This window comes from Ceratotherium simum, chromosome 1 (genome assembly GCF_057802395.1).
Source record: "Ceratotherium simum simum isolate JZ-2026a chromosome 1, ASM5780239v1, whole genome shotgun sequence".
Classification (NCBI taxonomy): domain Eukaryota; kingdom Metazoa; phylum Chordata; class Mammalia; order Perissodactyla; family Rhinocerotidae; genus Ceratotherium; species Ceratotherium simum.
The window spans coordinates 66,035,430-66,057,157 of record NC_141900.1 but is presented as its reverse complement, the minus strand read 5'-3'; the positions used below and the strand labels follow the sequence as shown (position 1 = coordinate 66,057,157).

The 21,728-nt window shown below is 36.9% G+C and overlaps 1 protein-coding gene across 1 annotated transcript in view; it reads left to right on the top strand.

Annotated features, from left to right (window-relative positions):
• Positions 1-21,728, top strand: part of DPY19L1 (dpy-19 like C-mannosyltransferase 1) — a 107,867-nt gene that overhangs the window by 11,668 nt on the left and 74,471 nt on the right. The window contains 5 exon segments of the mRNA XM_014785823.2: positions 1,868-1,892; positions 2,531-2,618; positions 5,759-5,896; positions 8,850-8,970; positions 9,656-9,749. Coding sequence (XP_014641309.2) covers positions 1,868-1,892; positions 2,531-2,618; positions 5,759-5,896; positions 8,850-8,970; positions 9,656-9,749 — 466 coding nt within the window.

The window sequence follows — 21,728 nt, the reverse complement described above, 5'->3', positions numbered from 1 at the left end:
GCCATCCAAATGCCAAGAACTCCCAAGAATTATTACACTGGTGCTGCAGGGATTGAATTAAAGGAAGGTACCAAAGGCCACTTGGTACCTTCCGTCTTTCTCGTGAGAAATTGGTATTCTGAGGAAGTAGAGGGATGATGACCTTGAGAAGTCCTATTTATCACTCCAGAATTGTGAAGGTCAAACACTCATTTAAAGGTGTAATGTGAAATGCATTGCTATTAAAGTCAGCAGATGACAGGATGCCTTCTTTTATCAGAATTATTTAGTATTATTCTAGAAGTTTATTATTATTGTCAAATGGGAAGAAGAAACTAGCTGTGAAAGTATAAAACAGGAGCAAAATTATCATTTTTAAATAATCTTGTTTAAAATGGAGAATTGAAGATGATAAACCAAAAAACTATAAGAATTAATAGTTTAGTAAATGAGCCAAGAAGAAATATATTACAAAATAAATATGCTTCAAACATAAATACATTAACAATATCCAGTAAAATAGAATGAAAAAAGATTTCATGGATACTAACAGAAAAAAATGTTAAACTCCCAAGAGAGACTTAATAAGAAATATGAATTAACTATGAATTAATTATGTGTTAACTCGACTAATAGGATTTTTGTCAAGGGCAATTGAAAACCAAGTTGAATAATTGAACATGGTCCATATACCATGTTTATGGACATTACCGTGTGGGTTTGTATTGTAAACATGTACATTCTTCCCGAATTAATTTAGAAATGAAATCCTAATTATAATCTCACAGGAATTACCAAAGTATAAATTGTACCGGGTCTTCAGTATGATAAAGGTGGCATTTACATTCAGTGAGAGAATGATTTCTCAGAACGTGGTAGTTAGATCACTGAGAAAATAAAACCCAAATTTTATTATGGTGGGTTGAAGTCTTTAAAGGCAGAAACCAAAAAGGAAGTGGATGGTAGATTTGTTAACAAGAAAAAAATCAAAATTTCAGAAGATCAAAGTACCATATACAAACAAATGTCAAATGACAAACCTAGTTAAATATTTGCAGTTTCAATGATCTAGAAAGAGTAACTCTTTGTCTTTTATAATCATTAATATCTTCTAGACAAATCTATTTTTTAATTTTTAAAAATGTAAACACGTCTTTAAGATCTGAGCTGTTTGGTTTTCATTTCTAAGAGTATTTTCATAGTTCAATTCCTTAGTGATTATTAATCAGAAACCTGCAATAAGATGAATCTTGTGATATAAGAAAATTGAATGGTGTTTTCTGGATTCATCTTAATATGTTCTTTGTTCTTGGACAGAAAGCAAACTATTGATTCTCATGAGACTGATTTTATTAGTAGCTTGTTTTCTCTCTCTTACCTTTTCTTTGTTCCTTTTTGCTCTCCATCTCTTCCTTCCTTCTTTACTTGTTTTATATTAATTTAAAAAACATAGATTGCAGCGGTATATAAAATGTGGTAGTTCCTCTTTTTATCCATCCCCATTCCTGTTCCCTGAGGTCACCATATTTCTTTGTTCTAAGTTACCTCCCACCATTGGTTATATTCCTCTGGCAGTTCTATTTGTGGAAGTTTCCTTCTGAGGGTTCCTTGTATAGTTTTTGCCAAGTAATAGGCCCTCATGTGTTTTGTTGAATGAGTGAGTGAATGAAAATTGTAGATATATGCCTAATTCCTTTATAATCCAGTCTATCGGTATTTTAAGCATACCTGGGGCTTCTTTCGAAGAGTCGATATTCTTTCCCTAATCCCTCAGAATCCAACATTTACACATCCCAAACTTTACAGTGCTTATCTCTGTGATGCTTTTCTGTAAGGTGAAAACGTTTCTTTATGCTAACGTAGTAATATAAATTTCTTTTTCTTCCAGCTGCCTTTGCAGCAGTCTTGCACTGGTAAGATTGTTTTTCTCCTATGGTATATTTTATGCAGATGTTTATAACTTTCCAAAGCTATTTCCGATATATATAAGGAATAATTTCAGTATGTTAAGGATGAATATATATTATCACATGCAACACAGTAGTCTGAAAAAGTAGTTTGATAAATCAGGGTTAGAATAATGTAATTTTTTAATAAAAAAAGAGATCCAATATTAAAGAGGTTGTGTATGAGACTCTCCTTTGCTTAACATTAATATAGTGTTCGTGTTGAGAGGAAGATTAGTTTTTTTTTAATCTTCTGGATAGAGAGAAATATGAATTTCATTAATCAGACATTTCTGAAATGGTAACCCAATGACATTTATAGTTTAATCTATAATTTTATTGTATTTGACTTAAAGTATCATTGTTCTGGTTCATTCTAATTTTAAAATCTAATTTGAATGTATTTTCTTACAGAGAAAAATTTTACTAGAAATACAAGACATACTGAGTGGAAAAATGGATATGGATACCATTGTATTTGAGTTTTATTATAAAATTATCTGCAAATTTATAGATAATTTTATTTTTTCTTTTATAGTTTCTTTTAAAAATAAGACTTCGTGTAAGTTTCAGCACTGTCGCTTTGTTGTCTTTTGTTTTTGCAGGAGCCATATAACACACCTCTTTGAAAATGATCGTCATTTTTCTCACCTCTCAACATTGGAAAGGGAGATGGCTTTTCGCACTGAAATGGTTAGTTTTCATGTGATATTTTATTGTAGTATTTTAGTAATCTAAAAATTTTAAGCTTTTTGTCACAGAAATTTTCACAGATATCCCAGAGGAGGAAGAGTAGACAACTCTCCTCTACCCATCCCTCAGCTCAGCAACTGACAACACAGCCATTTTCTTTTATCTACACATCCACTCACCTATCTCTTTTTAAAGGAAACCTCAGACATCAGATCATTTCATCTGTAAATACTTTCATATGTATCTCGAAAGAAAGTACTTTTTTGTTAACACAGTACCATTGTCACACTTGAAAACAGTGAACAGCAATTGCTTGATATCATTAAATATCAATCAGTGTTTAGATGACCTGATCGTCTTTTTTTTTGTTTTTTGTTTTCTTTCTTTCTTTTTTTTTTTTCTTTTTTTTTTACAGTCGGTGTGTTGGTATGTTTGAATCAGGATCCAAACAATGTCTGTACATTGCATTTAGTTGATGTATCTCTTAAGTCTTTTAATCTAGAAATTTCTCTTCCAATTTTTGTTGCTTTTCTTGCTACTTGTTTGTTGAAGAATCCAGGTCATTTGTCCTGTAGAATTACCCGCAGTCATTCATGTTGTTTATGATGTTCCATTTTCCAAGTTTCCTGAAAATTGATAGATCAGGGTCTTCATAGCTGAAGGTTTGCTTTTTTTCTGACGGGAAAACTTAATAAGTGGTGCTGTGCACTTACTGTGCCATACCAAGAGGCACAAGGTGTGTGGTCGTCTCACTTTCTGTGATGTTAAGATTGATCAATGGCTTTAGCTATTGTCATGCTGATCCCTCCATTATAGCCTAGGCATCAGCCTGGATCAGTTATTTCTTTAGGATTGCCAAAAGGTGATTATTTATTCTATTATTTTTTTCCCTGCATTTATTAACCGTAATTCCTCCATAAAGAAGAATTTTTGCACAATTCCTATTTGGTTTCTCTGAGGTACACTTCACATGGGCAAGACAGGAAAATACTTGATTCTTTTTATTTACTGCTTTTCAGGAAAATAAGTTGGTTTCTAGCATCCTCCAGCTAGTGGTGACCAATGGAGTTCCTTCTTTTGGGATATCTTTATGATCTGATGGATTTTAATATGTTTTGTAAACTTACCTGTCTTTAAGCTGGTGAGAGCCCTTGCACTTGGCTCTGTGCCCCTTTGACATGACCTCACTAGTATTCTGTGGCTGCCTTACTTTCTGGTACTGCAAGGCGTTTCCTCTTCAGACCTGGAATCATCCAATTTTCCAAGGAGCCCCAATTCCTTTCAGTGGCAAATGGTATTTAGAGACCATAATTTTGGTGCTAGAGATGCTCATTGGTCCTGTTTTATACTAGATTGGCCATTGTGTGTAGGCCTTTTTAGTAAACAGAATTAGGAAGCAATTTTTTTAAGAGAAAATAAATCATTAATTTATATTTTTAAATTCAAATTTAGGATTAGATGGTTTTACTTATTTGATGTTAAATATATCTTTTCTGTTAGCCTGAAAATCTTGGTTTCAAATTACTTATATTTGAGGAATAAAAGTACCAAAGGTATTATTAAAAAAATGATTACTAAAAACAATTTAAAACTTAGTTCTTTTTGACTTTAGGATATATTCCACTAGGGATGTACAGTAAAATTACTATATCTTAAAGTTATATGAAATCCTCTCCCAACTTGATATATAGTTAATTCCTTTCTTTTATTTTTCTTTTGATGTTTAGGGGTTTGAAAATTTTTGTTTCATAATTAAGATATTTACATGATTCCAAAATCAAACCTGCAAAACAGGGTAGGTTGTAGTAGTTTCCTAGGGCTGCCATAACCAAGTACAATAAACTAGGGGGCTTAAAAGAGCAGAAATTTATTCTCGCACAGTTCTGGAAACTAGAAGTCTGAAATCAAGGTGTTGGCAGGACCATGTTCTCTCTCAAAGGGAGAATCCTTCCTTGCCTCTTCCTAGCTTTTCCTGGTTTCTGGTAATCCTTAGTGTTCCTTGGCTTGCATTGGAGATGCAGTCACTTCAATCTGCCTTTATCTTCATGTGACATTTTTCCCTATGTCTGTGTGTAAATTTCCATCTTATTATAAGAATACCAGTTATATTGGATTCAGAGTCCACCTTAATCCATTATGATCTCATTTTAATTTGATTATATGTGGAAGGAACCTATTGCAAATGAGGTCACATTCACAGGTTCTAGCAGACATGAAATTTTGGGGGACATTATTCAATCTAGTACAATAGGAAATATTTTTAAAATACTAAATATTAGAGTTGACAGCCAATGGTGCTGACTACCAGGGCAGTTCTAGGCAAACTTATATGGAAGGTGTGTGTTCATCCGTCTTGCCCTGTAGTGCTGCTTATACTCCTCATAAGGCTTCCAGTACTTTCTTGTTTTTTTATCCCATGTATTATTCCAACCTTGGTATCTTTCCTAATTAGTATGTCAAGCCAAAAAATTATTTATTTCCCTCAAAATGAGAGTACTACCACTGTCCCTCTCTGCCACCCTCACAGCGCAGTCCTACAGGGATCTTAACCATATGCTGAATTGAAAGGAGGGAAAATAGTCTGTAAAATCAATTGGCATCTGAATGTAATTTATATGTAATGCATCAATGTGTAGCTTTCCTAATATATTTGCATTTTTACATGTAAATCTGGAGGAAAAATGGCTGATAGTGCCATTTTGAGGATTCAAAAAGCAGTTAGCAGGGAACATTTTTGGCTAGGGAAGATTTCTTGGTTCATGGTAAATTAAAGTTCCATGATAAACCACTCACTCACCCTGTTCATAAGAGAGCTCTTTCTAATACTTAAATTAGTATGGGTTATAAGGTCTTCTTAAATGATGTATGCTATCTGAGTTATTACTTTTTAAATGTTGAAACTATTTTTGAAGCTATTTTGAGCTCAATTGTTTCAATTAAGACAAGGTTATACTAAAATATGTAGGTTTTTTGCAACTTAAGAATTTATCAGTGATCAAAAACCAGTGAAATTAATTGTAGATATTACTCGCTTAATTGCTTTGTTTTTCAAAAACAATGTATTTGTTTTCTTTTTAAGCTAATAAGAGGCATAGTAATTATGTACTTTTTATTATAATTTCAACATATGCTTATTTCAGGGACTATATTATTCCTACTTTAAGACTATTGTGGAAGCACCCTCATTTTTGAATGGAGTGTGGATGATTATGAATGATAAGCTAACTGAATATCCCCTTGTTATTAATACATTAAAAAGGTTCAATCTTTACCCTGAGGTAAGTTACTTTTTCAATTGTGATTTTCTTAACTTTTTTAAAGTTTTATTTGTATTAAGTGCTGATTCTAAATCTAAGATGTAATTTAATATATCAAATTTTATCTCATTTTCTTAAAGAAAATGTATATCTTTTCTTGGAAAGGAATATGGAAAATCATTATTAATTTTGGGGGGCTTTAACTGATTTTATGGGAACTATTATTATGATTTACTGGTTTAGAAAATGTGAAAACTAGATTTGGTGTGTTTATAGGGATTATGGCAAGGGAGCACCATTACTTTTACGTGTCATTTGCCAAATAATATTTCTTCACTATGTGTCTTCATTTAATTGAATGCTCTTTCTCCGGGTGGGGGTGGGGGAAACGTAGGCTCACCCGGAGGAGAGGGAGGAAGGCAATGATACCACTAACTTTTTGTGGCCTCTCCTTTACCATCTCTGCCTTCATTTGACACATCCCTAAGCATTCTCCAGGGCCAACCTGGGATGTGACTTCCTCAGTGACATCCTCTGTGACTTGGTATGAGGTTCTTCAGTTAAGCACACTTTCCCTGTGTTTCCCCTTCTTAGCACGCTGATGCTGCTGGACAGCATGTGGCCTGATGCCAGGGCCGTGGCTGCCTTGGTCTCTGTGGGGACTCAGTACCAGCACTTAGCAGGGCTCTCAGTCATTTCCCATTAAGTGAAAGGAGGAGTCCAACTGCCAGATCAGTGAGTTAGCCCGATTGATTGATGTGGACATAGAGATAGAGGAGAGAGAGATGAATAAATAACTACCAAGGTTCAGTGTTTTTTTTACTAATGTACTGCTTATTGAGTACTTTCTTTAACCATGTACATGTTTACTTTTACAGAAATGGGATCACACAGCATGTATTTTTTTTATAAATGCCATTTGTCTTTTAAGAATATTTATAACCATCTTCCTATGTCATCTTTTCTTCCACAGCATCATTTTTATTGGCTATATATACAATCTACCATTGTTTATTTAGTCCATCTTTTATGGAAATTTTGGCTGTTTTTAAACATTCTAAAGCTGCAATAAGCATCCTTAAAGCTAAATCTTTACACACATCCTTATGTTTTTTAAAGTATAAATTTATTGATGTGGAACTATTTAGTTTAACAGAATATATACCTTAATGATTTTGGTACGTGTTGCCAAAATGCTTTCTAGATAGGTTATACTAATTGAAATTCCCACTAGCAATGTATTTTGTTCATTGCTATATGTATACATTTCATTCAGTGCTGTGTATTAGAAATGCATTTTCACTTTTAAAAATAATTGCTTGTCCATGCCCTTTGTCTGTATTTCTATTGAAGTTTTGTAAGAGCTTATTTATTATATATAGGATGTTGATAATATGCTATATGGATAAAACATTTTCTCCAGCTTTTTGTTTGCCTTTTAACTGTTTGTGATGTGTATGTATTTTTTCTGTACAGAAATATTGTATCTGCCAATTTTTTAAATTTATGTTTTTTCATTTATTCATACATGTAAAAGATTTTCATTTTTTAATCCTTATCGTTTTAGATATTTACATTTTTAATTTATCTGGAATTTGTTTTGATGCACAGTGTGGAGTAGGAATCTAACCTTATGTTTTTTCAAAATGGTCTTTTGTGTAACCTAACACTTTGTTGAGGGGTCCATCTTTTCCCTACTGAGTTGAAGTAGCTTTCTTTATGATGTACAAAATTATTATACATATATCTTGTACCTGTTTTTCGACTTGTTCAGTATTGCCTTAGGTTGAGGTCCTGGGAAGCAGGCTGTGAGATGGAGATTTGCATAGAGGAAGAGTATAGGGGAGTGCCCTTGGGGGCAGCACCTGAAGGGGGATGAAGGAAGCAGGATGAGGCAAGAGGAGGAGTTGGGCTATGATGCAGTCACAACAGAGGCCTCAGCCAGTCCCACAGGGAGCTCTGGAGCTGAAATGGCCCTGCAGAGTTGTTCTATTTTGATGCTAGGGCCCATGGCCTTTGTATTCCTCCCTGTTGACTAGTCAGACATTGCATGCAATTACCCTTGGGTAGGGGGTGTGACCTTTATAAATTTACTCTCTTTAGCAGAGGGTAGTTCCCAGAGAAGGTCTTAGCTGAGCTTGTCAGCCACCAACCGTCCCAGCTGCTGGGGGAATGAGTGTCTCAGCCCTGAAGGGGGATCTGGGTGGCACTCCATTCCCTCCACCGTGTTACTTTGATGTGTCTGGCTATTCTTGTGTCAATATCACACTATTTATTTTAATTATTTAAAGTAACAAATTTTAATATCCAGGAGGACATTCTCCTCGGTTATCTCCTTTGTGTTATTCTTCTGGGTAACAGTTCTAGATAGATGCTTGGGATTTTGATTAGCAGTGTTTTATGTTTATGAATTAATTTGAGGGAGACTTTACATCTTGAAAAATTGGATTTATTCAAGAAGACACAGGCCCTGCCCACTGGCCTAGTGGTTAAGTTCATGCACTCTGCTTTGGCGGCGCGGGGTTCGCGGGTTCGGATGCCAGGCTCAGACTTACACACCGCTCCTCAAAGCATGCTGTGGCAGTGTCCTACACACAAAATAGAGGAAGATTGGCACAGATGTTAGCTCAGGGCCAATCTTGCTCACCAAAAAAAAAAAGAAGATAGTATCTTTCTATTTGTTCAGATCTTCTTTTATGTCCCTTAGTAGAGTTTTATAGCTTTTGAAAAATATAAATCTTAGACATTTCTTGTTATATTTTCTTCTTACCCATGGGTGAACAGTTGAAGATTGACCAGTGGAGAATCTCTGTAGGGGATTGTGAGGCTCATTTTACTAGATTGAAAGTTGCCACATGGGTGGTACAGGAAGGGAGAATTTGATAATTATCAAAATATCTCAAAAATATTCTAGTAATGAAACTGTTGAGGATAATGTCTTTTATTATGATGTCTCTATTTTTTAAAAAAATAGGTAATCCTAGCCAGCTGGTACCGGATTTATACCAAAATAATGGACTTGATTGGTATTCAAACCAAGATATGTTGGACGGTTACCAGAGGAGAAGGACTCAGTCCAGTTGAAAGCTGTGAAGGCAAGTTTCTTTCTACGATATTGTCCAATTATCTGTTGCAGCATAATAAACTTACCCCAAACTTACAGTATAAACAACAACGATTTTATTATGCTTACGGATTCTGCATGTTAGTTGGTTGGTTTGTTTCCATGGTGTCAGAGGCCTCTGCTAGGCTCCAATGGCTGGGAAGACTGAAATTAACTAGAGGCTGTTACACTTACATTTTGGCCCCCGGGCTGGGCTCAGCTGGGACTGTCACCTGGGACATCTGCATGTGCCCTAACCAATTACAACTTGGGCTTTCATATAGCGTGGTACCTCAGAGTAGTCAGGCTTTTTATATGGCAGCTCAGTTCCAAGCTGGGCACTGCATGGCCTCTTATGACCTAACCTCAGAAGTCACATAGTATGACTTCTGCCGTACTTTGTTGAAGCAATCACAAACCCAACCAGACTCAAAAGCTTGGGCATGACTGCACCCCTCTATAGGAGAAGTGTCCGCGAATTTGCAGCCGTTTTAAAACCAGCAGCTACTGTCCCGTTCTCATCTGTGTTTGTCAGTAGTGTCATGTGTTTGTATGGGAACCAAGGCAACCATTTAATATATCTGGCAACCACTTTCAAAATAAGCACATTTTAATATAAATTGCCAGACGCTTAAAGTAATTTATAGTTAGAACATATGTTTTGTTTATTTTTAAAGGATTGGGAGATCCTGCTTGCTTTTATGTTGCTGTAATTTTTATTTTAAATGGACTAATGATGGCATTATTCTTCATATATGGCACATATTTAAGGTAAGACTATTCATTGGGAATATTTTTGTATGTGTTTATAATAATATATACTAGAATAATAAAAATAGATAATCATTAACTTTTCAGTTTTATAACAATGTCATTTTTGATATATCTACTTATAGATATAAAAGTATTTCCCATTTGGATGATTTCACCTTTGGCAGGGCCAGCCAAACTGAAAATAATTTTAGAGGCTTAAATAGAGCATGGTGGGGATATTTGATAAATTTTAAATATTCATGGGCATTTGAGCATAAGCAGTATATATTGTTTACATAAAATATAAAGGAAAAGATCGGGCCCGGCCCGGTGGTGCAAGCGGTTAGGTGTGCGCCCTCTGCTGTGGTGGCCTGGGGTTTGCCGGTTCGGATCCCGGGCGCGCATCGACGCACAGCTTGTCAGGCCATGCTGTGGCGGCGTCCCATATAAAGTGGAGGAAGATGGGCATGGATGTTAGCCCAGGGCCAGTCTTCCTCAGCAAAAAGAGGAGGATTGGCAGATGTTAGCTCAGGGCTGATCTTCCTCACCAAAAAAAAAAAGGAAAAGACCACTAATTATCAAATGGTGTTAATGATTCTTACTTTGCTAGTGTTAAAATAAAAATATATTTTATGCAGATATTTAATATCTGACCTGATTTACTTCATAGTTGAGCAACATTCCTAAAACTAAAAGATTGACAAATTTCCTAAGGATTTTTGTTTATTTTTCTTCTTTTTTTTTTTTCAGTTTTTGACAATTCACCACATTGTATACTTTATTTTACCATGAGAATATCTTTAGAATTTCCTTTTTTACTGCTCACTGATTCTTTGTAGTACAAAAGTATGAGCATAGGTATATGATTTTCAATTTGGGTTAATAAGTTTGAATCTACTATTATCCCATTATCTTCTTTGCTTTGGAAGTGTGGATTTTCAGTTTAGTACCTTAAAGATCTGTTGAGTTCCTAGTGCAGTTTTGAGTATGTAGCGGTTACTTCGTAAATATTTGTCAAATGAGGAAGCTATTAGAATATCAATTTAAAATGTATTTGCATATAGATTTAAGATACTTTGATGCTAATATTTATGACTTCTAAGAAAATTCTTTTACTTATTTTATTGGGGGAGACTGAAATGAAAATGCATGATTAAAAGATGATGTGAAAATTTTGTTTTTGAAACAAGACACACAAATAACCTAACAAAAAGTATATGCTAACCAAAAGTATATGCTAATCAGAATAGGAGGCTGACTTGAGGGAAAGCAAGGCCTTGTATTGTGACGAGCCCAAGGTAGAGAAACTTGGAAGCATCTATTCATTTTGCTAAGAACTGCCCATCTGTCTTATGGATAGGTTTATTACATTTGGGAGATTAGATTTTAAGTAGGAGAAATTAAAATATGGAACATGGCACTGCTAATCTATAGTTATGCTACTTTTTTCATTGAAAGAAGAATTTCTAAACGTTTATTAATGTAAACATTCAGCATCATTTTCTTATAATGCTTGTTATAACCATCGTTTCAAAGACTGAATGTGCAGTGTCTGCTGCAGAGAATACGAGTTCTGGTTTTGGTTGAGGGGTTCTTGGTGGTTTGGGCCCTGACCTGAGGTTTCTCAGTCTTTAGCCTCAGTAGTCCCCAGTTGGCAGTTTTCTCCCTACACGGAGATGCATATTCATTTGTTCAGTCAACACATAAATTACAACAAAGTGGTTTCTTTTTGAGCCTGAATGTTTGGGTTCTGAAAGTGTGGCTGTGGGGTGAGATGGGAGATTGGGGCGGGGGGCAGCGTATGTGAATGGAAGATAGGCGGCAAAGTTCAAGTGCCCACAATTCTGGAGGCAGGAGAAATTTGTTCTGTGGAGGGGTTGCTTTAGCTCAGCGTTAGAGGATTGGAGCATTCTGGACAGGTGGAGGAGAAAAGAATCCCAGGGAGAGGCAAAGGTGGAAAATCTGGGATGTGGAAAGGGGATAATAGGATAACAGGTCAGTTTTACTGGGATGGAGATTATTGAAGGGCGTTGTGGAAGGTTAAGATTGGAAAAGTGGATTGGGCTGGTTGAAGAAAAACCTTAATGCCAGGCTGGTTTGAAACCTGTTTCAAAGCAAGTGAGAGAAATCAGAAATTTGACCAGTAGAGGGAAAGGGTTCAAGATAAGCTGTGATCTCAGGAGACCCTTGACTTCCGCCTCCCCCAAGGTCAGCCAGTGACTACTTCAGCACAGTGTCTGTCAGACTGCAGGGCAGACCTAGTAGGGGTTTTAAAATCAATTTAGTGGGTGGACCCAGCAGTTTTTTTACATGAAAAAGAAAAGAATACAAATATAAATAGTAGAGTGTACTACACTTAATAAGATAGGTGCTATTTAGAGAAACTTCTGTTTGTTGTTTGTTATATATGTGTATACACATGCATGTGCTGAGTTACAGTGTAAAGTCTCATTTCTTATTGTTATTTCAGTGTAAAAAAAAAATCTGTAGACCACTGCTTAGGGTAGCGTGAGGGAATGACTCAGCTGTCTCTGGCTCTTCTCCCAGCTCCCAGGGCTGCAGCCTGTTTCAGCTCCACCCTCTGTACTGCTTTGCGCACCAGGGGCCCCTTGGCCGCTGAGTGTTGCCTGACTCTTGTGGTCTGCCCTCTGGAGCTGCACTTCCGTACAGACACTGCAGTGGTGGCACACATTTCCGTTTCTCTGGCTCTCCCTTTGCTCTGTTTTTGGGCTTTTTCTTAATCCTGAATAATCTCTTTAGCCTGGTCCAGACACATCCTAAACTCAAGGTTCTTTCCAGCCCCACCCATCCCCAAATGAGGGTCCAGTTCTTATGCATTATGGAGCCACTTATATTCTAGGAAGTCTTGACTATTGCCCCTTGCCCTGAGGGCGGGTGTGTAATTATACTTCAGTGGTGATCCTGGTTTATATTATGTTAAATAAAGTCTTCTGTCACTTCTTTTCTATCAGTTTTTTTTAATTGTATTTTTAAATGTTCTTGACATGAGTATTTTTATTTTAACTCAAATTACTAGTTAGTTCTTAATGTTTTCTTCCTTGATGGTTAGTTTAGTCACTCTTCTAATTTTATAAAGTTTGATAAAGCTGCAGACTTCTCAACATGTGGGTTAAGAATAAAGAGGAAGATATCTAAAATTGTCTTTAGAATCTTTTCCTAAATTGTGTTATGTATTGAGAACTAGAAGTTGAGATTTGTCTAGCAGATTAGAAATTTACAGGCAGATTGAGTATGACATTTTTAATCCAGAAGTATATTTGTTTTAAAATAATACAGATATAAGTTTCTGAGGTCGGATAAGCCAATACGTTTCACCAGAAATGGAAATAGAAGGGAAAATAGAAAATATAGCCAAAAGGTGAAATGGGGCCAGGCTGCCAAGCTCTGACTTGAGGAGATGAAGAAGGACGTTTTTTTGCAAACATAGCCTGTTCATGATGTACTTCTTTTTCTGGAATTCTCAGTATTTTAGTATTTCTTTAAAATACTTGTTGTTAATTATTTTTTGAAAGCTACGTTGTTAATTCATGGTTACATTTATTTATTTCATTAGATTCCCTGTTTCTCAGCCACAGTTTCTGGAGGACAGTTTCTTAAGACGGCGTATGTGGAAGTCTCTATTCTGTAGTAAGGAGGGGACATAAGAGAATGGTTAGCAGGCATTTAGGACAATCCCTATAGCTTCTTTTGGGGGAAATTTATATATTCCTGGGAAATGAAATTCTCTTATTGATAAATGCCAAAAGCTTTTCTTGTTGGACCCCAAGGGCAGATACCAAGCAAGTAATCCTAACCCTTTTATTCCTTGTAGTTTACTTTGATTTTAGTATTATTCTGGAGTTTGGGGTTCCCTCTAGCTAGGCCATTGTTGAGTAAGAGTAGATTGGATGGTATATATAGCTATTAATTATTTACCCTTAGGCAGTGGTGTGCTGGTAAATGTTTAACAGCTAGCTCTCTGGAAAAAATACATACGTAGAATTTATTACAAATTTTATTGATATAAAAGATGTGTACAAATAATAACAGGGTTTCTAAACAGGATTTTTTCCTTTTTTTTTTTTTTGAAATAGTGCAGCAGAAATACTCTGACTAGCTCAAATAAAAGAGGGAGTGCAATACTGGAGTATAGAGGTCTTGTGGAATTAGGGACAAGACATAAAGTATTTTGGCCTCATGAAAACTGAAATTGGGAATTCCAAAGCCCTTTTAACCAAGGAGACTTATTGTCTCCATACCACCTGTCTCTCCTTCCCCACCGTCTACTCCACTTGTTTCCTGTCTTTGTCCCCTCTCTGATAGAGGGTGTGTGTGTATGTGTGTATGTTCCAGAGGTTTTGGTCATTTCACCTGGGTTTGGAATTCAAAGAAGTCAAACCTTTTTTTTTTGAGGGTTAATATTTCCATTAGTGGAAAATTAATTTAGGACAGAATTAATCCTGAAAGAGGGATGTCCATTGGAAGATGTGTTTTTGCTGTAAGGCTCATTCCTCTGTTGGTGTTACAGGGTTCATCTTTACTTGCTACCATTTATTCTTTATTTGTCGCTGTCCTTTAGTCAGTCTTTCTTGGTTCCTTCCCATCTGCTTAGGAATGTGTGCATGGTTACCATCCCCTCTCAAAGAACAAAATTGGAACAAGACTTTAGTCAGACTCCCCCTTGAGTTATCCTTCTCACCCCGCAATCTAGACTTCAAAACTCCTGTACCTTCCTCCACTGCGTTCTAGTCTCAGCAGTGGTGAGGACGTGGTCCCATCCGCCTGTACCACCACCTCCTTTTACAGTGATTACCTGGTGGCCAGGCCAAGCCATTGTTTTGTTGGTTTGTTTTTAATCTTTGGATGGTAAAAAGATGCATAAGATCACCCAGGGTTTTCACAGAGAAGTGCTGTGGCCAACCTAAGGGACCTCTGTCTCTATCTTTGTGTGCTTCGTTTTCTCTTCAGAGTCTCTCCCTGGTTACAGCTGCCACCATCTTTAGAGTTTCTACACCCCTCATTAAAACCATAGCTGAAGGATGGACAAAAATTCCTTTCCCACTTTCCTAAGACAAGGGAAATAGAGCAGAATCATTAAAGCAATTAAGTTTGAGTATGATTTTTAAATCTTGTAATAGAATCTGCCTTTCTGATTCGGTATCCTGTCTGAGGGTCCCCAGAAAATACCCCTTTTTGGTTTTTAGGCCCTTCCACATTTGGTTCCATTCTAGATTAAGCATCATCTGAGCAGATCTTTGGAGAGAACAGTGGGCATTGAGTTGGTTTGATGATCATCGTGGGGCAAACCCAGCTCATACTGAGTATCCGTCTGTCTATACTGCCTGGTACCTCTCCAGTCAGTGCTGCCTACTTGGTCTTTGGTTTGTTGTGCTCTGTGGAATGCCTTTACTGAACATTACTGTTAGGGTCTTATAAGAAACAGCTGTATGAAATTCCTTACTTTATGTTTTGTGTATCTTTATGATTTGAGTACTTTATCTGCTATATCACCCACTATCCTCTTTTAAAAACTTTTTTTTATGTATGAAATGTGTCCTGCCTCTGTGGGGCCTGTCTGGTAAACCTTTGTAATTGTCTGTGGTCAGGCCTGAGAAATCACACATGGGTTTTTAACCAGGAGCCCTACTCCTTAGGACATCAGTGGGCAAGGTCATGAGCTACCCCTGGGATAAATGTAGGACTCATTTGGTAGGGGCATCTGGAAGAAATGTAGTGTGGTCCTGGTCCTGAATGTCCAGCAGAAATATTGTCAGGGGAAGAGCTGTTCCCTGTTTCTAAATTCACCACTGTGTACTCTGACTCTCAGGAGCGTAGCAAAGCAGAACTGCTTCTATGGGTGAAATGATGCCAATAGTAAGGCATGTAGGAGCCAAGACAAAAGACAAAGAATTTGGTCCAGGCTCACCTGGACATTATCCTCAGGTTAAATAAAACGTGAGGATCTTGGGCATGAGTCAGTTCTTGGTTCTGGACTGGCTGCTGTCTATTATTTGGTGAATATCTGTCATCTCGGCCTTTTCCTTCACCCTCCGATTGGGATTTCCTTCATTGCCCTCTTATATTGGATTTCTTGTGCCTGTATCCTATTTATTCTTCTTTCTTGGTTTATTTTCTCACTTTGGTACATCTTCTAGTAGTTTTTGAGAGTGGGAGGTAAATTTTTGAGACCTTGCATATTTGAAAAATGTGTTTATTTTGCCTTCATATTTGATTGATAGTTTGGCTGAGTATTGAACTTTAGATTGAAAATCATTTTCCTTCACAATTTTGAAAGCATCACACTATTGTCTTGCTTCAGGTGTGCTGTTCAGGCGTTCCTAGTTATTTGGGACTCCTAAACCTTTGTGACCTTTTGTCCCCTTTTTCTCTCTGGAAGATTGTAGAATCTTCTCTTTTGTTCCATGGTTCTGAAATTTCACAACAATATGTCTTGGTGTAGATCTGTTCTCATTTATTATCTTAGACATATGATGGGTTGTTTCAGTCTTGCAACTTATGCCCTTCATTTCAAGGAAATTTTTTTGAATTATTTCTTCACTTATTTCATTCCTTCTGTTTTCTCTTTCAGAACTTCTATTATTTGGCATGGCTTTTCCTGGCTCTCCAATTTTCATATCTTTTTTTGTTTTTAAAATCTTTGTTGTTCTACATTCTAGAAAATTTTGTCAACTTTATTTTTCCAGCCCTTCTACTGAGCTTTTCATTTCTATCATGCTTTTAATTTCTAAGAATTTTTATTTGTTCTGTGAATCTTCCTGTTTTTGAAAAATAGTATTTTATTTTTGTTTCATGGACTCAGTATCTTTCCCTCTGAGGTTACTAATGATTTTTTTTCCTCCCTGAATAATCTTGGAATCCCCTACTTTGATTTTTTGTATCTTTTGGTCTCCACTTTCCATTTTGGAAGCTTTCCTTAGATGTCTGGCTATCCTAGGCTGTCATGATTAAGACTGGAGAAGAAAAAGCTATATGGAAGCTCTAAATTGTAGAATCTGTTAACATTGAGTTTTTACATAATTTGAATAAATGACGTGGGAAGAACTTAGAGTGACTGCCAGTTCTTTGGTTTGCTTTTAGATATATTTAGATATAATCTGAAGTAACAAAGGTCTTTCAGGGTTGTAATGGGGAGGTGAAGTGTTTTATCAGGTTAACTGAAATGGAAGACGATAGAGGAATTTTTAAGACGTGATTAGATAGGAGGGAGAAGACCTAAATCAGTTAGGAGGCACTGTCTTCTATGTAGAATAAGTTAATATTTGCAAGGCACCTAGAAAAATGCCTGCCTTCAGAAAATATTTTTTAATTGAATGAAGTGAATAAATAAATTAGGGAAAAAACAACTTAGCTCATGGTTGTCATATATGAAAGGCACAATAATAATATATTATTATCTATCACATAAGCTTTATTGGCATTTACCAATTTAGGAAATATATTTACAATGGACTCATCTGAAGCTTTCCCTCTGCAGATTCCAGTCTTTACTTAAGACTATTTGTTTACTGAAGAAATACATACATAACACTTACTATGTGCCTGGCTCTAGTCTAAGCTCTTCATAGTCATGAACTCATTTGATCCTTATGATTAACCCTATGAGATACGTTAACCATTTTATAGATGAGGAAGCTGAGGCAGAAGGACGTTAAATAACTTTCTCAAGGTCATGTAGCTAGTCAGTTACAGAGTCGGGATTTGAACACAGACAGGGTCCAGAGTGTGTGCTTTCAGCCACCACATTCTGCTGTCTTGAGATGAATACATTTGAAATGTTCTTTCTGATAGTAATTTAGTTTTCTGCAGCTTTAATTTATATTTAAAGACCCTGAGTAATGAATAAAAAGCTGTTTATTCCATTTCCAAAGAGAGTGGTATTTATATTTCATAAAAAAGTTTCATCTAAAATATTTTAAAGAAAAATGGCACTTAGAAGGATGTAGACTTTGCACTCTCTTTTCTGGAATAGTTCATTTCCTAAAAGTTCTCTGGTTACCAGGATTTTGCTGTTTTTATGCTAACGCTTCTGTAGGTATTGTTTATATTAGTTTGACATGTAGAACTTTACTCTTTCTAATATTGGTATTTATTAGGATTCTATTTTGCCCCCTTTTTAGTTCTCATACTTGTGATTTTGTAATCATTCTAATAGTTTCTTCATTCATTATTTTTTCTTAGAGTCGTTTTCTTGATGCTTTACAAATTGGCTTGAAAGGTAGCATACTGTGTATGACATTTCTGTTTTCTTGAATGTCTATTTGTGTGATTGCTCATCTCTCCCTGATTCATCATCCTCCATATAGAATTGTGCACCATGGTTTTGAATGGTCTGACAGTTTGTAGGTTTTCAGTCTGTTTTTTGAAGTTTCTCTTCTAATGGTTTTCAAGCCCCAAATCAATAGAATACACTATTTTATTTCTTCTTCTTCTTTTTTTTTTTTGTGAGGAAGATCAGCCCTGAGTTAACATCCATACCAATCCTCCTCTTTTTGCTGAGGAAGACCAGCCCTGAGCTAACATCTATTGCCAATCTTCCTCCTTTTCGTTTTTTGTTTTTTTCTCCTTTTTCTCCCCAAAGCCCCAGTAGCTGGTTGTATGTCATAGTTGTACATCCTTCTAGTTGCTGTATGTGGGATGCCGCCTCAGCACGGCCGGACAAGCGGTGCATCGGTGCGCACCTGGGATCCGAACCTGGGCTGCCAGTAGTGGAGCGTGCGCACCTAACCACTAAGCCACGGGGCCGGCCTCTTATTTTATTTCTTTTGATGGTGAATAAAAACATCTGTTTTAATGTTATCTGGAAAATTTTTATGATTTTTTTTTCCTCATAGCTCTTTGACAAATATCAACACGTTCCTAAATAAGTTTATTGAACAACTTTCTATTATTGTGTTCTAGAGCTGGGTATGATACTTATTAGTATGTTTTTAAAATTAATTGTCATTATTTTGTGTGTACATACATGACTTTGGCATTATTTGGCTTTTTGTGATGAAATGCAACAGGAGTCCGTTGCCCCCTCTGTCTCCACCACCCACCCGTCCCTTTGTCCAGAGAAACCACTTTCAGATCCTTGCAACCTCAGTGATTCTAACATGTAAATCAGTAGTCCATATGTATGTTATGATGACGATATAAATACCCCTCACTGCTAAGTCAAGTAGGGTAAATAATTGTTTATTTGGTAACAATTTTTGTCCTGTAGTTAATAATTGCCCAATATTTTGTTTTCATTAGTTTTCTATATACCTATTAATTCCAAATCTACAACTGAACTGTAAAACTCTTTATACTTTGCCAAATGTATAAAATCTGTCATTTCAGTTTTCCCACCCCCACCTCCTGGGACTTCCCTGCTGTAGCCCTCTGTCTTCTGGTTTGACCCTAGACCAGTCGTTCTCTAGGCTTGCTGCACAGCTGTTGTCCTGGGATGTTTGGTCACCACCACCCTGAGAGTTCCCCTTTCTTCTCTTGTGTTGGATTCACCATTGCTTGAGTCCTATATTGGCTTCTTTCCAGTTTATTCCTTCATTTTGGAGGATCCCATCCTCAGGTACTTCCCAAGAAAGAGTAGATGGAGGTAATTTAAAAAGTTTATTTTGCATGTTGGAACTTTATTTTACTTTTATACTTGATTGCTGGTTTGGCTGCTTTTAGTATTTTATTTTCCTTCAGACTTTGTTCCACTGTCTTCTAAGATTCAATATAGCTTTTCAAAAGTCAGATGCTATTCTGCCATCAATTCTTTTTGTATATAGCTCATTTTTTCCCTCTGATAGCTTTTAGGTTCTCCTTTTTCTCTTTAGTGTCTTAAAGGTCATGATGTGGTAGATATTGTTTCATTCTTTTCATCAGACACTCTGTAGGCTCTATCCATCTGGACATGTACGTTCTTCCATTCTGGGGAAAACTTTTTCTAGTAGTATTCTTTTGATGACTTTCTCTTTTCCGTTTTCTCTGTTTTTCTCAAAATCCTATTGTTTGACTATTGGACTCTTGGATTGAAATCTAATTTTCTTAGCTTTTTTCCTCCCTTATTTTATCTATGTTTTATTGTACTTTCTGCAAGATTTCCAGATCTCCTAAAGAAGTTTGAGCTTGAAATTTTCTTGTCTCTTGCATTGTCTCTGTTACCTACAGGTGCCCTGTGCCTTTGTGTTAGTCTCTGTTTTTCACATTGGAAGCTTCCTCATAGCCTGGTCGTCCTTAGCCTGACATTTATACTTAAGAATGAAGTAGCTTATAAAAGCTGGTTAGAAGGTTGTAAGGTGGGTGGGCCTTACTGACCAGTGGGTTTTATTATAGAACGATCAGATTGTAAGCCACCTTTGGGGGGGAGAGCCAGGCTCCTTTCATTTTGTAGCTCCTTCATTTACCAGCCTCAGCAGCCTCTGTGTATGGCCAGCAGACCGGAGAAGAGAGAGTGGAAGAGGGACATCCGATTCTTCACCACCTCAGTGCAGAAGTGACACAGATACCAGTGACACTTCCCCAACCCCTGCCCCTTGTATGTGGACACTTGTATATGTGAGGGCCCAGGTGCACTCACCAGGGCAGGCTCCAGTATTCTCTGTCCCTCTTTCCATTCCCTCTATTGCACCGAGGTGGCTTTTTGATGAGAACTTTTTAGTGATCTTTTTTATGAACTTCTCTACATTTAATGTATGCTGCTCAGTATCACTGTGGCCATTCTGATCTGTCTCTGATCTCTTGCTCCTCTTTTGAATATTTCACCTTTCTCTGTCTGTCTCTGCTCAGTTCTCCATTGCTTCTCAGCTTTTGTGAGAAAAGCCTGGCCCGTCTTTTGTAGACATAGCTAGTCATCAGAAAATGCCTTTTCTTCATGTGAGGAACCAACCAGTCACAGAGTACAATGCATTCATCTGATTTTCTGTTCTTCTCTATTATCTTCTTTGGTCATTGGAGGTTCATAGTGGCTTCTTGGATACCAGAAAGAATTTTTTTTGATCTACTTTGTTTCTCGATGTGTTCCGGAAGCCCTGAGGGACGAGAAGATTAGTGTGTACGTCAAGCCTCCCTTTTAATTTTGCTTAATGTCCCCCTTTCTAACATGAGGTGAATAATCATAGTTAATATAACCAATTTTCCTACTCTCTCTTCTCATGATCCAACCCAAGTTACCTGTGAAGTGACTCAGTGTTCTTCCTAGGCTCTGTGGCAGAATAGACTAGCTTTTTATATCAATTCTTTACTCCTCCCCTGCCCCCCACCTGTTTTAAGGAAAGTTGAATTTCTTATTCTCTGTGCCAATTTTGCTTCCATTGTTTTATTTTTTTGTTCTTACTTCATTAAAACAATCGAGCATTTACTGTTTATGCAGGCTGGATTTTTGGCTAAAAATGTGTCTTAAATAGGCTATGGATTGTACCAGCTCAAACTTGTCCAGCTCCTTGTTTTTTTTGACTGTTCTATTAACTTGGCCTGCTAGCACATCTTTAATCATTTGGTCTAACAGTTGTATATGAATATTTAAAAGAAAAGTATTTTTCTTCAGTTTGCATAAATTGATGAAAGTTATTAGTTGAAAATACTGGAGTCTTCTCTCCAAAACCTGCCCCCTTTTATGTCACTATCTCAGCAAATGACACTTAACCATACTGTTTGTTGCCCAAGTCTGACCCCTAAGAGAGATCCATGACTTTCCTCTTCAGTTACCTCTGAAATCCAAGTAGTCACAAAATCCTACTGGTTTCTTTCTTCAGAATATCTCTGGCGTCTTCACACTTGTCTCTTTGCACCCTGGCATTCTCTTTTTCTGGGACACCTGGCATTCCCTCTCTGGACACCCCGGAATTCTGTCTCCCCAGGATACGCCAGCATTCTCTCTCCCTGGACACCTGGCATTCCCTCTCCCAGGGACACTCCAGCATTCTGTCTCCCCAGGACACCTCGGCATTCTCTGGGACACACCAGCATTTTATCGGGACACCTGGCATTCTCTCTCCCTGGGACACT